This window comes from Astatotilapia calliptera, chromosome 13, assembly GCF_900246225.1.
Source record: "Astatotilapia calliptera chromosome 13, fAstCal1.2, whole genome shotgun sequence".
NCBI classification, from domain to species: domain Eukaryota; kingdom Metazoa; phylum Chordata; class Actinopteri; order Cichliformes; family Cichlidae; genus Astatotilapia; species Astatotilapia calliptera.
The window spans coordinates 29,073,887-29,088,897 of NC_039314.1; the positions used below are offsets into that span (position 1 = coordinate 29,073,887).

At 44.0% G+C, this 15,011-nt stretch overlaps 1 protein-coding gene across 2 annotated transcripts; it reads right to left on the reverse strand.

Annotated features, from left to right (window-relative positions):
* Positions 1-3,807, reverse strand: LOC113035478 (2-aminoethanethiol dioxygenase-like). 2 transcript variants are annotated; one of them, XM_026191071.1, is made up of 2 exons: positions 3,491-3,807; positions 1-1,961 (listed from the first exon to the last, which is right to left on the reverse strand). In XM_026191071.1, exon 2 carries the CDS (start codon positions 1,803-1,805, stop codon positions 1,047-1,049), a length of 759 nt encoding a protein of 252 aa, XP_026046856.1. In that variant the 5' UTR covers positions 1,806-1,961; positions 3,491-3,807; the 3' UTR covers positions 1-1,046. The 2 variants fall into 2 exon arrangements, with proteins under 2 accessions (XP_026046856.1, XP_026046857.1); XM_026191072.1 differs by having other exon boundaries at positions 3,473-3,807.
* Positions 3,808-15,011: the final 11,204 nt, after the last annotated feature.

Here is a 15,011-nt window from a genome sequence, read left to right on the forward strand (position 1 = left end):
GTCACTTTATAGAATAAATATTTAAATTTAAATTATTTATCCACCACCTGCTCATTTATAAATTAATAGATAATTAAAATACTAACATGTATTATTGGGTCATTTAATACTTTCACAGCTAAGTTGCTTCTGCATTATTTTACTTTATTTTTTATATTTCTTTTTATGTTTTCCTTCATAGTCAAACCTTTGGCCTAGAATCTCTTTAATCCCTTATTTATCTATACATTCTTTGAAGAGTTAGCAATGCATACAAACAACATGGAGTTTTCTGATGCTCATATTCCTACATATTTAATGGCGAATCACAAATTAGCGTATTACCTAGAACTCTATACCAATTTTAAATCATTTTAAACACTTTTATAAACGAATTATTTTATTATACAGCAGTAAATTAAATTTTATGAATCCAATATTCATCTATGCCCATGGACTATTAATAAACTTATTGATGCATTAAGGCTTATTGGCTGGATTTCACTGTGGTCGTTTCAGTCCTGCACATCTATTTTTCCCCCATTTTGACAGCCTGGAAACAAGAAAACTGTCGATTCAACAATGGATTTGTGTGTGATTTGGGCAGCTGGGGTCCTCCATACAGGTTAGTGTCACTGAGCAGAGTAAATATAAATTCCGGGAGAGGTTTATGAGCTTCAGTCAGGTTTCAGGACAGACTCTGGCTTAACTGGAGTCTCTGTAGAGTAAAGAGCCTCAGTTTTTAAAAATAAAACTACTTCCTGAAAGTCAGCACATCAACAGAATGATTCAGATGTGGGTTCCTGACCGTCACATCCACGGGGATCACAGCACAGGCAGGAAGTCTGAGGCTCCGATGTTTGTCCAACTGAAGCAGAAGCTGGGGTGAATAAAATTCACGCTCCAGAGTGTGTGCTGCAGGGCTGATGCATCATTTCTACCTTTTACCACAATTTAATCCCACATTTGGCCCTTTACTCTGCGCCTGCTGGCGGCTCTGATGATGACTGTGGAGATCCTTTGTGGATCCAGCCAGGCTGCAGGGCTCCGGGAGGGTGGAGGGGGGATCAGAGGCACACCTCCGGGCCCGGGTACGGCTCCCCTCCGCACCAGAATTCCGGAGGCTGCGAGATCTCCATGAGCCAGACCACCTCCTCCGTCTGCTCCGAGTCTTTGACCCCGTTCCCGGGCAGCACCTTGTAGTAGTGACAGTCCCTGCCGTCGTCCGGGTCGTACGGCGGGGCTAAGATGTCCATGAAAGCTGTGGGCCCATCCACGGCGTCAATCTGGTGGAGGTTGTCCCGGTCGGGGGAGAGGACGCAGGGTCCACTCTCCTCCGTGTACTCCCCGGTGGAGCGAAGCACGTAGCGCCGCAGAGCGCCCATCTCCGCCCGGGGCAGCGCGTCCCCGCCCCCGCCCGGTCGCTCGAGCCGGTCGAAGCAGCTTATCCGGACCTTCCCGTACATGACTTTGAGCACGCCGTGCATGCCCGGGTGGTCGTGCAGCGGGATAGAGGCCCCGCTCTTCAGCAGGAACACCCCCATGCTGAACTGGTCCGTCTCACAGATGTGCATGTAGGTGACCGGGGGCGCACCGCGGTGATACGGGTGCTGAGCAGGGGGCGCGTCGCCGTCCTCGGCTCTCCGCGGGACGAGCTTCAGGTCGGCAGCCCGCACTTCCGACATCAGGCTCCGGAGCTTGCCGTGGTTCTCCAGGAAGGACTTGGAAGCCTCGTCGCCCACCGCGGGTGTGTTCCTGAAGGTGACGAGAGCCTGCCGAGCTATCCTCTGAACCAGGGAGGCCATACTGCTGTCACCGGGCATCATACCGAAGCGAGGAGCCGCCGCTCGGTCCGCTGGTCCCCGTTAGCTGTAGCTGTGTGTAGCTAGCGCCGAAGATCGTGTGACCGCGAGAGGACTCACTCCTCAGGGGCTCGGCTCACTGGTTTCTGCCCTCACGAAGATCAAAGCCTAAAAAAGAAACTGCAGAAACAAAAACGACGAAATTAAATATCATAAACCGAATAACGAGAAACAGCAGGGCTGGTATTCATCCTTCGGGTGTCCTCCCACAGAGTCTGCGACGGTTTACAGCGCCGCCATCAGTGCAAACGTAACTCCGCTGTGTGAAGCCACGGAGGACCGAAGCGGCCAAAATTGCAAACTTCACAAATAAACAAACTAATTTGTTATTAAATTAAGTTTTAGATAATTTCTCGGCTCCTTTCATTATTACTTTCAATTTTGATGTCCATCAACCAAAACCTTAAAAATGTGACCTCATGAAAACACTTTGAATTTGCAAAAGGAAACAAATACAGAGGACGGCAAAGTAAAAAAAAAAAAACGTTAATAAAAAATGATTATTTTAACAAAAAAACCCAAAACAAATAAAAGTGAGTAGGTAAATCAATTCAGAAACAATTTGTCACATATTTTTAGGATAATTATTTTAATTAGTTCCATTTATTTGTTGCATATTTCAACAACCCTCTGTGCATAATCACATACGCTGTATGCTACCGTTTATTATCTTATTTATTTTGTATTTGTTTGTATTTTTCTTCTGCTATCTCTACCTGAGTCGAGGTAATGCACACATTTCCCCGTGTGGGATAAATAAAGTCTTATCTTATCTTATCTTAACTGTAATTAATCCATACAAGGTGACTCAGGGAGCAGTTTCCCTTGTTACTGGGTTTCAAAAATGGCAGTTTAATTTTCGGGAATGAGACGCTCTCGTGACTCATCGAGTGACACCACTGAGCAGCCAATCGGTGGCATGCGGTCTGATGACATCACATTTCAGTACCTGCTCAGATAGCTTTGTAGCCCAGCGAGCAGGTACTATTTTAGCACCTGTTCAGGAAAAACCCTGAAAACAATGATTGTTTTGGGTCCCACTGAAAAAAGCATCAAGTGTATTTGATGAATCTCGTGGTGCGTTTTAGAATGCATGCACTCTTATATTGTACATGTATTTATTACTCTCAGATTTAGCCATTCTTATATTTTTGCGTGTTTTATGTTATTTGTATTTTTGCACAACTCTGTTGCTTGCGAAGCTCACACACAAGAATTTCACTCGCATGTACTGTACCCGTGTACCTGCACATGTGATGTGACAATACAAGTGATTTGATTTTAAATTATGATGCCCGGACTCGAACCCGCTGGGGCCTCTCTGTGAGGTGTCTCTAAACTGGTGACCTGTCCAGGTGTGCTGCAAGTGTGTCTGAAGCTTCAGTGGAAAAAGTGTTGCATTCACACAAACATGACGTCATGGATCATAATCATTAACCCGACATGAACTGAAAGAAATCCCACCAAACAGCTGATTTTAAAGCTAAAATCAAAAACACAACGCATACGTCACCGGTGCGATCACCACAACAACACGTGGCACGTTGACCGCCGTTAGTCTGGTTTTGTGCATTTTTCTTTGGACGGAATGATTTCCGGTGTCCGGAAACGGCAGCAGAGTGAGACCTCACCTGCTTCCCTGCGCTCACCTTTTTCACAGCCTGCTGTCCTCATTCATTCCCGTTTTTGTCGATCAGCGCGTGAGGCTCCGCGAGCAGCACACAAACAAGCTAAAGAGGCAAACGGACACAAAGCAGGAGGAGTCGGAGAAGCTCGGGGAGCTTCGGGGTGTCTGGAGGCCTTCGTCACACTCCGCCGCGGTCACTCTTATCTGCTCCGCTGCCCCATTTTTGAATTACTGTCAAACACGTCCGCACCGCGCAGCGTTTCACGGGTTCACACCTGGTGCATTGTGGGAAACGAAGTCTGTCGGGCCTCTCGCGTGGACGTCCACGACACCAAATCAGATTGAAGTCAAACGGGGACAAAATGAGCTTCGTATTTAGGTCCCTCTCCTCCAGGGTCAGCGCACTGCGAACATTGTCGCTTTATCCGCGAGCTTAAGGTCAAGCGAATATCTAGTAGCACTACATTACCCAGCATGCCTCTGAATATTTACTTCTTAATGCTCTTTGCCCCCAGTCATTACTGAGTTACAAACAGTCGACAGGAGTAACCCAGCAGCGGGCCAACATCGGGATAAATATAGAGTGCATCAACTGTCTGAAGCATATTAGTCTGAAAGATGAAGCCTCGTTTCCTGGAACGCTTTATTCCAAAGAAAACACTCCACGGTTCACCGTGGGAGCATTAATGTGGCACTTTACACTCGGACGGCCTCGAGTTTCACATTTATCACATCTTGTTTATTAAAGATGTCAAAAAGCAGCGTTCTGGTGATTAATGTGGACATAAGTGTCATATATGCTTTTACTTATAATAATTCACCGCTCCAGCTGGATTTGAACCCTCAGCCTTCAGGTTATTATCAACAGAAACGCCATTTACAACCACATTAGCCTCGTTTCAGCCTGTCTTTATCAGGGAGCAGCACAAAAACATTGATCTCATGACCCGATTAAGCTATCAGCTATTTTCCATCAGTTCTTGGCAGCAGACGCAGCATGAAGTAAACATAAAACACAAAAACATGTCAAAAACGTGAGATAAACCAATACAGGCAGAGCTTAAAAACTGCAAAATGCTCCGGCGTCATCCTTCCCCCAAGACATTTTGAGGCTGACGCACTTCTTCATGAACTTAACAAACATTAAATATTCACAGTGTCAAAGAGACAGATGGCCAATAATATAATAAAAATAGTGAAATGGCAAAAGGGACCACATATCCTCAAAAAAGAGAAAAAGAAACATGATAAACGAGACAGCTCATCATACTCAGAACAACAAGCTGGGAAGTTCTCTCTTCTTCTAAACAGCTGCAGATTTTAGAGATCGTCACATCACGCAGTCGTACCGAAGTCTAAGTTCTTTAGATGTGTCACCACCGAGCTCTGGAAGGAAGGAAGTGGGTTAGGATCTCCAGGAACAACCTGGAACAGCCAAGGCTGAAGCCCGCCACAGTGAAGCTCATTTTACAACATCATGGACAGGAAGGAGCCCCGGCACCAAAATCAACACCTTCAAGCTCAGCTGGAATTCACAGCTGCCCAAATGGATGAGCCAAAAAGACGAAGACTGAGCTGTTTGGCCACAAGGACAAGAGGCATGTTTGAGGGAGGGACGGTGAGAACACAGCACCGAGCATGGTGGTGGTAGCATCAGGATCTGGGACTGTGTTGCTGCTACACCGTTTTCAGCTTTTATGGAACACATTAAAGTTGAAACCTGGTTGTTTTGTGTCTACATTGAGTGTTTGGTGCATTTTTCATAAGGTTTGTAGTTCATTTGTGCCTCTTTTCACTCATTTTGCAACATTTTGTGTTTGTTGGGTCATTTTTGCACATTTTGGTGTTATATGTGATATGTTGTAGTTTTTTGTGCTTCTGTAATTGTTTTGCATCTTTTCTGTCATTTGAAGTTGTGTTCTGCTTGTTTTGTGTTCATTTTCCGTCTGTTTTTGGTGCTTTGGGGTCCCTTTATGCCTTTTTGTGACTTTTTGGTCCCTTTTGTGATCATTTTTGCATTTTTCCTGAGTTCTTTAGTGTTCCCCTGCAGGCATTTTGCATGATTGTGGGCTTTGTGGACATTTTTGCCTTTCTGTAGACATTTGAAGTATCTTTATGTTAATAGTAGTCACACGGCATCATGTCTGGTCATTTTTAATCATTCTATGTCTTTTTTGTGATTTTAAAGGTGTTTCCTGTCTGATTTGTGTCTTTACGGTCATTTCCCTCCACCTTTGGCCGTTTGGAGTTTGCGGCTGTCTCGTCCCCTTTTTGTCACTGCAGGATCGCTGGACCTCTATAATAACCCCACTCACGAGAGGGTGTCAGCTGTATTCATCATATTTTGGGATAAAGCTCTTCAGCTGTTTGGGGTCCGTCACTCTGCTCCAAACGGAAGAGGACACTTTAATGAAATTATAACATCTTTGTGGGTAAAAAACACACTTTAGTCCTGAAACTCTAACAGTGACTCATCTGTAAGCGTGACTCACTAGTTGAGTTTGGCATTTCATGATAAAGACGTAGGCAGCCCATTTGGGCATCTTTCTGCTGGGAAACACCCACCCACACACACACAGCCTACTTTATGGAAATTCACCCTGATAAAGGCATTCGTTTGGCTGATTTCTGTTCACTGCTGACATCAAACCAGAGAGAAACAGGATGTGGGCGATCCTCCTCAGGATGTGTTATCCTGTTAGGGTGCTCACAGTCCACAGCCAACTGATTTGTACCTGTTTTAAATATGTCAGGTACAGTTTTACAGATTTAGGGTTGAAATGGAGAGTTTACAGAGGTTCATCCAGGACTGTAAATCTGAAAAACAAGCTGACACAAACCAAACTGCATGTTTCGATGCTCTAAAAGGATTCGTAAAGTTCACAAACACCAGGCATGCTGTTTGCTGTGTGTTCACTTAAATGCCCATACGTGCAGTTTGTGCCAAGCTAAACAAACACTTTGTGTTTGTTGGAGTTTGTTTTTAGGTCATTTTGTATATTTGGGAGTTTCTCTGTGGTTGTGTTATTATTTTACGGCCACTGTGTTTTGTTGTGTGGCAGTTTTGAGACATTTGTTACCTTTTCTCACAATTTTGAGATTGTTTTGAATTATATTGTGTTCATTTTAATTTTTTTGGTGTGTTTGTGTTTCGATGCTGTTTGCACGGAATTTGCAGCATTTTGTAGTTTTTTGGGGGAGTTTTGTTTTTCACCTATTTGTGAGCATTTGATCTTCTTTGGCGTCTCTTTGTACTTTACTGCATTACTGTAGATATTTCTGACAATCTTTTGTGGGTTTTTCTATTTTGATGTTGTTGTGGGGTTTTGGATGAGATGCTGGCTCTTTGGGAGAATTTATTTCTGTTACTTTCCATCTTTTTTGTCATAATTTTGCACGTTTCTTATTTTGGGGGTCTGTTGTGCTCATTCTGAGTTGATGTGGACCCTTTTGTGGTAATTTTGTACCATATTTTAATTTTACATGCATTATTTTGTGTCTTTTTAGGGCCATTTTTCATTACTTTGTGAACCTTTTTAGATTAGATTAGATTAGATTAGATAGAACTTTATTAATCCCTTGGGTGGGTTCCTCTGGGAAATTCGATTTCCAAAAAAGCACAGCACCGACAGAAGTTACAGAGTTATACACACACACATATATATAAATACAGAGACAATATAAATAAAATATACGAAGGGGATAAATATAATAAATAGGAATAAAAATAAAAATAAAAAATAAAAAATTGTAGTCATTTAGGCTTTTTTGGTGGGTCCTGTATCAGCTGTTTCCATTAAACCTTTGCAGAGTGCATCAGTCGAGTTTCGCAGTGACTTTTGTAGAGTTTTCCAGTTGTAATCAGATCATTGATGACATAATGTGGACAGGATCTGGAGCCACCATCATGCTGACTCTTTAACACCTCAGTAATACTGTAGTGTGCACTCGGGCTGTGAGCGAACTAGTCACAGAGATCTCCCTCCACCCTGGAGATGTCACCCGCTCCCACACGGATCACCTCCTCACTTCCCTTCAGTCCATAAAAACTTCTCCTGACACCCACCCACTCACAATGTGACACAGAGGCCTCGCTTCCACACCAGAAATACTGCCGAGCATGTGTGCGGTCAGCGTGTGACGCCACAGTTCTCCTGAAGCGACGTGCTGTTTTTATTAGCAGGAAGCGAAGGCCTGCTGAAAATAGACGGCGTGATGCAGAGCTCGGACGCTTTTAGCCCTGATGGAGAGCCAGATTGTGGAAGCCCCGCGTAGGCTGTCCTCCAAATCAAATAAACAGTTTAAATTATTCTGCAACAGGCGGCTGCTGTGCAGCCAGCACACACACAAACACACACACACACGGCCAGCCTTGTATATTTATAACAGGACAGTAAACAGCAGAGGCTGTGCATGTTGTGTGTAGACTGCAGACTCTTTTGAGGTTTGCTGTCCTGTGCTTACTGCACCAGTTCACAGCTTCATTCTGCTCCTGGACACTGAAAATCCTCCCATGATGCACTGCATTAACTCGATATCTTCCAAGATCACATTTACTTTAGTCTACAATCCAAGATTATTTTTTGCTACTATATCTGCACATCCAATCACAAATTGTCAACTCAAGTCAAGTGGCTTTTATTGTCCTTTCAGCCATGTGCAGTGGGACAGTGCAGAGTGAAACGAGACAGCGTTCCTCTGAGACCCTGGTGCTGCATATGACATAACAGACGATCAACACAGAAATACATAAAGTGTGTGTGTGTGTGTGATACTGCAGATAAGTGCTCGGCAGTGATGTGTATGCAGCTGTGTGTGTCACTGAGTGTTCAGGAGTCTGACGGCTTGGGGGAAGAAACTGTTCCTCAGTCGGGCAGTGAGCACCTGGATGCTCTGGTACTTCTTGCCAGAAGGCAGCAGGGTGAAGAGTGTGTGTGAGGGGTGTGTGGGGTCCTCCACAATGCTGGTGGCTTTGCGGATGGAGCGGGTGCGATAGCTGTCTGTTATGGAGGGAAGAGAGGCTCCAATGATCTTCTCAGCTGCTCTCACTATCAGGTCTTGCAATCCGATACAGTGCAGTTACCATACCAGACAGGGATGCAGCTGCTCAGGACGCTCTGGATAGTCCAACTGTAGAACGTAGCAACACATCATTCTGAGCATCAAACCGTGCGTTCAGCGCATCTGGTAGGGATGCGTGGTCACAGATGTGTACTAAGTTGGTGCAGTCAACATTTGTTGCAGCCTCCCTAAACATGTCCCAGTCAGTGTGCACAAGAGTCCTGAAGGGCGCTGAGAGCTCCTGCAGGCCAAATTCTCACCTGTCTCAGAACCAGTTTGCAGCGTCTGACGAGTCTGTTAGCAAAACAGACAAGTGGTGCGAGTGTTCGAGGTGTGGGCGGGGCTCCTCTCTGTATGCGCAGACCTTGTCCTTCAAATGTAGAAATTTGTGATCAAACTTTAGTCTCAAACTAGTTTGTGAACTATTTTCAGGATGTCAGTGAGCTCGAAGTTTGGGGCAAATTTTTAAAATACAGTATTTTGGATTGTGCAGGACGCGGGTGGCTGAGTTCATCCTCGAAATCTCACAAAGTCCAACAAAAACTTTATCTCCATTTTATTCTGATAAAATGGAGATAAAGCTGAGGAGACGAGGCTGAGATGGTTTGGACCTGTGCAGAGGAGGGAGGGCGGATACACTGGAGCTCTCAGGCAGGAGGGAAGAAAGGAAGACCTCGGAGAAGATTGATGGATGGAATGCAGGAGGACATGCAGAGGGTTGGTGTGACAGAGGAGGATGCTGAGGTAGAGGGAACTGGAAGCAGACGGTCTAATGTGGAGACAGCGAAACGGAGCAGTCGAAAGAATAATTATCGGAAAGTCAAAGAAGAGAGAAACATGAAAATAAAATTATTTATTTTAGTCTCGAGAGTCCTGGATTCATAACTGCAAAACGTCATTTTCCACACAGCGGTTGATGACAGCTTCAGACGCTAAGACACAATAAAATCCCAACTCAGAAGAAGTGAAGACGATTCAGGAGAATCCCCCAACCCCTCTAAACAAATAAACAAAAACAAACAAACACGACTCATGACAAAAACATGCTTCGTGTTTTTGTTTCCTGCCTCTTTGTGGTCATTTTTTAAACTTATTAAATTGTTTGTTTGGTTTTTCCATGGAAGTTATTATTGTCCCTTTTATTGTTCGAATCAGTTTTTATTTGTTTGTGTTTTTTTAGTTTCTGTGTCTTTATTTTGCATCTATCCCTGACACTGAAACTCACAACGAAAAGCACTTTGAAGGGACTGTTGTGAATCCATGCTGCATAAATAAAACTGAAGATCAAAGTTATTTGTGCTTTTAGTATCTGTGTGTGTGTGTGTGCGTGTGTGCGTGTGTGTGCGCGCGCGCGCGTGTGTGAGTGTGTGTGTGTGTGCGTTGCGTGCGCGTGTGTGTGCGTGTGTGTGTGTGCGTGTGCGCGTGTGTGTGAGTGTGTGTGTGTGCGTGTGTGTGCGCGTGTGCGCGTGTGTGCGAGTGTGTGTGTGCGAGTGTGTGTGTGTGAGTGTTGGTAATTTCACAGGTGGATATCTTATGAAAATGTTTTCTAAGACAAATTTCACATAAAAAAAAAATCCAATATGTTTCCATTTTTTTTCTCTGCAGCTTCCTTCTCTCACCCCAACCAATCACAGCAGATGGCCCCGCCCCTCCCTGAGCCTGGTTCTGCTGGAGGTTTCTTCCTGTTAAAAGGGAGTTTTTCCTTCCCACTGTCACCAAAGTGCTGCTCATAGGGGGTCATATGATTGTTGGGTTTTTCTCTGCATGTATTACTGTAGGGTCTACCTTACACTTGATGCTAGCTCGCACACAGAGCAGCTCTACAGTTCCCTTCATGCTTTTCCGAGGTAACACGGAGCTCCTTGAAATTGGAATTTGAGCTTTGCGTAACAATTTCTCTTTTTAACTTTTGCCAGCATTGGCAGCAGAGCTCTGTGTGACATTTCCAAGACTAACTGGCTGAGGGAGCTGTCGTCCCGGGGGTATCGTATAAATGTCGCTCTCGGGATGACAACTACTTTGCCCTTTCAGGATGTGTGCTGCGCTCTGATCGGGAATCTGCATTTCTAAAGGAGCCCAAACGGAGCTAAGTTTAGGTTTGCGTGCCGTTGTTCCTCAGACACTTCAGCTTGAGTGGATCCAAATGTGTTTTCTGACAGACTTTGGTCCACAGGGTATAGACAGGAAGCTGGATCTGAAGGCAAAAGAATCCCACAGAGAACCTTCACATGCACATGACTCTAGGATTCACTCTGTAAGTAAATGATGGTGGTATTTAGCCCAGAAACAAACTATCTTGATGGACCTTTCTATTTTGGGGGTGATATATGTAATAATATTAACATTACTGTCCTTTTAGGTTCATATCAGTTTTTCATGACTTCTCCTTAGACTCTCGGGATCTGGACCTGATGAAGTTTCATGTTATTTCTGTCTGGAGGATTCGCATGGACTCGTTTCTGCCTTATTTTGTGCTTCGGCCCATTTTTGGATGGTCATTGTCTTTATGGTGGGTCAGCTTATGTTGTTAAAACGTTCCTGCAGAGGATATACACACACAAAATCATTTTTCTTTTAACGGTGTCGACTATGTAGCGAACATCAATGATGTTTGTCCACTTCACAACCATTAGCTACAGTTGCAAGTGCTAAAAAAAGCTACACTCAGAGTGTTGGCTGGAAACCTGGCACCAAATGTTGGTGAAAAGGAGACCTTTCACATGCTCGAACGTGTTCTGAGCAGCCACCTACCCCACATGGTAATAAAATGTAATTTTTGAAGTTTTATCTGGCGATTTCTCAGAAAACAGATCAAAGATCTGAGGCACCAAAGCCTGTTTCTGTTCCTCTACATCACACATGTTAACCTGATGCAGTTTATTCAGACTAATAGATCATAGATCATCGTGCTGAAGCTCAGACTTAGTGAGATTCCTGAATCTGTTTTTTAAGCACTGAAAAACATCAAGAGCACCTCGCGTGAAAGACCACATGGTCTGGAACGATGCTCAGGTTGGTGCTGCACGTTAGAAAACATCCACATGGATGGCAGGACCCAAGGTTTCCCAGCAGGACATGGCCCAAAGTATCACACTACTTCTGGGGTCCAGTTTGGATGCTAAGGGGCTCATTGGTGGTGCAGTTCAAACACCATGAACTGTAATGATCTGTGTATACTGACACCTTTCCGTCAGAATCAGCGTTACCTGCACCAAGTATGAACACACAAAGCTACAACACTTAATAGTACTGTTTATTTCTTTTGAAATAATAAAAATAAGGTCTAGTATTCATCACTTTTCTTTTAAAATGCTCCAAAGATCTGAAAAAGTACAACATTACCTCCTTTTAAATAGCTTAAAAGAACTTATTTAAAACACTCAATCAAAAAACACAAAGCTTTCGTTTACAGGTAGTATTAAAGTACTGAGACGTATAATTCAGACTGATTCCTAAATGCTGGGAAGTGACACCGTCGGTCAGAGGCTGCATTATGAATGCTGCCTCTGAAGTCAGCCTCACGCATGTCTCCTTTGTATCAGAGCAACAACAACAACTGTGCTGTGTGTCTGTGCTCCCAGAAACCTGTTATCTGCAGCCCACACGGCCCAGGCGCCACGGTTACAATCTGTAGATGCGTCCGGCGATACGCCGACCGGCCGCTTCACACAGCGTCCTTTTTCCCTACGTCAAAGCCACGATTTCACGGCGGAGCGCAGAGGACTGAGAGGGCCGTGCGAGCCTCCGCGGTGACGTCAAAGTGCCGTGTTATTGTGTTTACTCTCTCCATGAAAGATCAACACCAGCCTGCAGTATTTACTGACAGGCTGGAGCGCAGTTAGGAACCATAACATAACAAGACATTTAACATTCTGCCGTGGCCTCAGGATCGACAGCCGGATGGTTTTTCCCAACACGCAGATGGTGCTGATGTAGGTCAAAAACCAGGAGAAGAAGCAGAAATAGAAACAAATGCTTCATGTGAAGAATTTCTGTTCAGATGGGAGGAAAACAGACATGTGGTGGACACGATGATCCAAGTATTTACTATTTATTAAGCAAAGTGACAGAATAGTGACTCTGTCAATATACATCTTTATTCAACTTTGAAGTGGCTGCTTAATCAAATTGTGAGCTCTGCACTGATTTATGTCAAACTGTCTTCACACCATCAGATGCTGTCAGGGGGCTGCGAATTCTGAATTCTCTCTGCTTATTAAACATTAAGAAAATGTTACATTTTTGTTATTATTACTTTGTTTTAGTTGAGTTTTGGTCTAGTTTATGTTTTTTCTGTCTCCTGAGTCGTTTCCTGTCCTCTGTGCAGTCTTACATGTTGTCTTGTCCACATTCTTTTAAGTTTCCTGTTTTACTTTGAAGGGTCTGCTGTTCCATGTTCAGTGTTCCCTGCTGTTCAGGTTCATTTGTGTCAGCTGTGTTTCTTCAGGTGTTCTCACTTCCCTCATTGCCCTCCTGTGTATCGTCTTCTGTCTTCCTCTGTTCAGCATCGTGTTCTTCAATTCGCAGGATTATTTTCAAGCTTCGGTTCAGGTTCATGTCATCGTTTGCTTATCCGAGTTCTTGTTATAGTTCACCTTTGCTTTTTGTGTTTCTCATGAGCCTGAATAAATGGCTCGCTTTTTAACTTTCGTCCTGTCCTTTGTGTGTCTGATTTTGGGTCCACACCTTAAACACACCGGCCATCCTGGCCATAACAGATGGTTTACTTCAGCAGCTGTTGGATCATATATGGTTTATAAAACGTGGACATAAACACTTTCTCCAGTTCTTTGAGTCTCACCGTTAGTGTTTTGTCCTCTCCAGTTCTGTGTTTTCTGATTTTTAAGTGATTATATTTGCTGTATCAAATCTAACACTAGTTCTTTACTAATTTGGGGTCGCTGATGTCATAAATAACACCCGTTGCAGATGTGACACAAGTAAACACGATCGCGAAGCTTTCATCTGCGAATGCTTCACTTATTTTGGTTTGAAACCAGAAAACCAAGACGACCTATGACACCTGATTCAGTGTGTTGGGCGTGTGTGGATAACTTGATGGTCATGTTTTGCCTCCAGATGCACATTATTCTGGTGATGAAGACTTTGAAGATCCATCCCCTTGGAGCTCATCAGTTACTCACTTAGCCAGAGTTAAATGACTGAGTATGAGATCTGCCAGAGGAAGCAGCTGTCGGCTCAGTGAGAGTAACCTCCTGCCTCCAGGAGCCAAATTTGCTTTTTACAGGCATCACAAGACCGATCTTAATTCAGTGTTTGAAATGCACGATGACCTTGTGTGTGTTGTTGTTGTTGAAGGTCTTTGGGGTGCGCTGGGCTGTGAGAGTGATGCAGATGAGTGGAAACTGTTCGCTGACAGCTCAGAAGCCTAAAATATGTCCTGCTGCAGTGACTATGAAACTATGCAAACTATAACAATACACAATACACGCTGATGGACCGTTTACACGACTGAATACATTTACTGGCATTTTTAAACTCAGCGTAACTGAATTTGGACATGTCGGATATTCTATTAGGGAACTTAATTTTTTTAAATGCAGAGTGATGAATTAGTTATAACACTGATGCTCCAATGAGTGCATCAGGAACAACTCTGGGTTTGGTATACTGCCTAAGGAAACTTAGACCAAAGCAGCCAGGAATTGAACCTGCAACCTTCCAATTAGATGATTTGCTCAGCCTCCCCTAATTGGACTATTAATCAGGCAAAGAAAATCCTTAAATCTCAAACTAGAGCACAGGTTTCTGTTAATGCAGTAAAGCACACGGAAAACCGAAGTACTGGATTAAAAGTCTCCAAAAGTACAGACCAGAGGTCCAGTTACTGTAGCTGGGGGACTGGCTCGCTTTTTGGAGCCTCATGTGGACACTAGAGGAACTACAGTTTATGAAGCTTCATGTTTCGGGCCCACGCATCGATGCTTTTACTCACGGCACACCGATCACGTTTACTGTTGTTCACAGTCCACCCTCACGTGAAGCCAGCATCTTCACTACGATTCCGTCTGTTTTCAGAGTTTTGGACGGACGTGAGAAACAGGACAGCGTTTTAGCCTCACAGAGTATTTCTGTGCTCTGCCTCCGGCTTCTTTGGACATCTTGGACTTGAGAAACAATCATCAGAAAGATGAAAAAAGAAACAGAGCTGTCATCTTAATCATGTTCATATGTCCTCACAGACAGAGAGGCGGGCAGACGAGCCCCCCAGAGTCCAGGGGGGTTGGAATGAGCTGTGGCTAACCGCTGGTTTCTTCCATCCCGACCACTGTGCAAGTTCCCACCATGCCCTGTTCACACACATCACACGATCACAGGAACAACAAAAATATGTCTGAATATAAAAAGTTACAATTTATCACTTCATACCTGCAGAAATTCATAAACAGATTTTCTTCTACCGTTTCATCTTTTTTAAAAGGATTTCTTTCAAGTTAAAAACATTTCCTGGAGTCGTCATG

Excerpts from the sequence above, each read along its gene's own strand:
- LOC113035478 (XM_026191071.1), bottom strand. The coding sequence starts at position 1,805 with ATGATGCCCGGTGACAGCAGTATGGCCTCCCTGGTTCAGAGGATAGCT.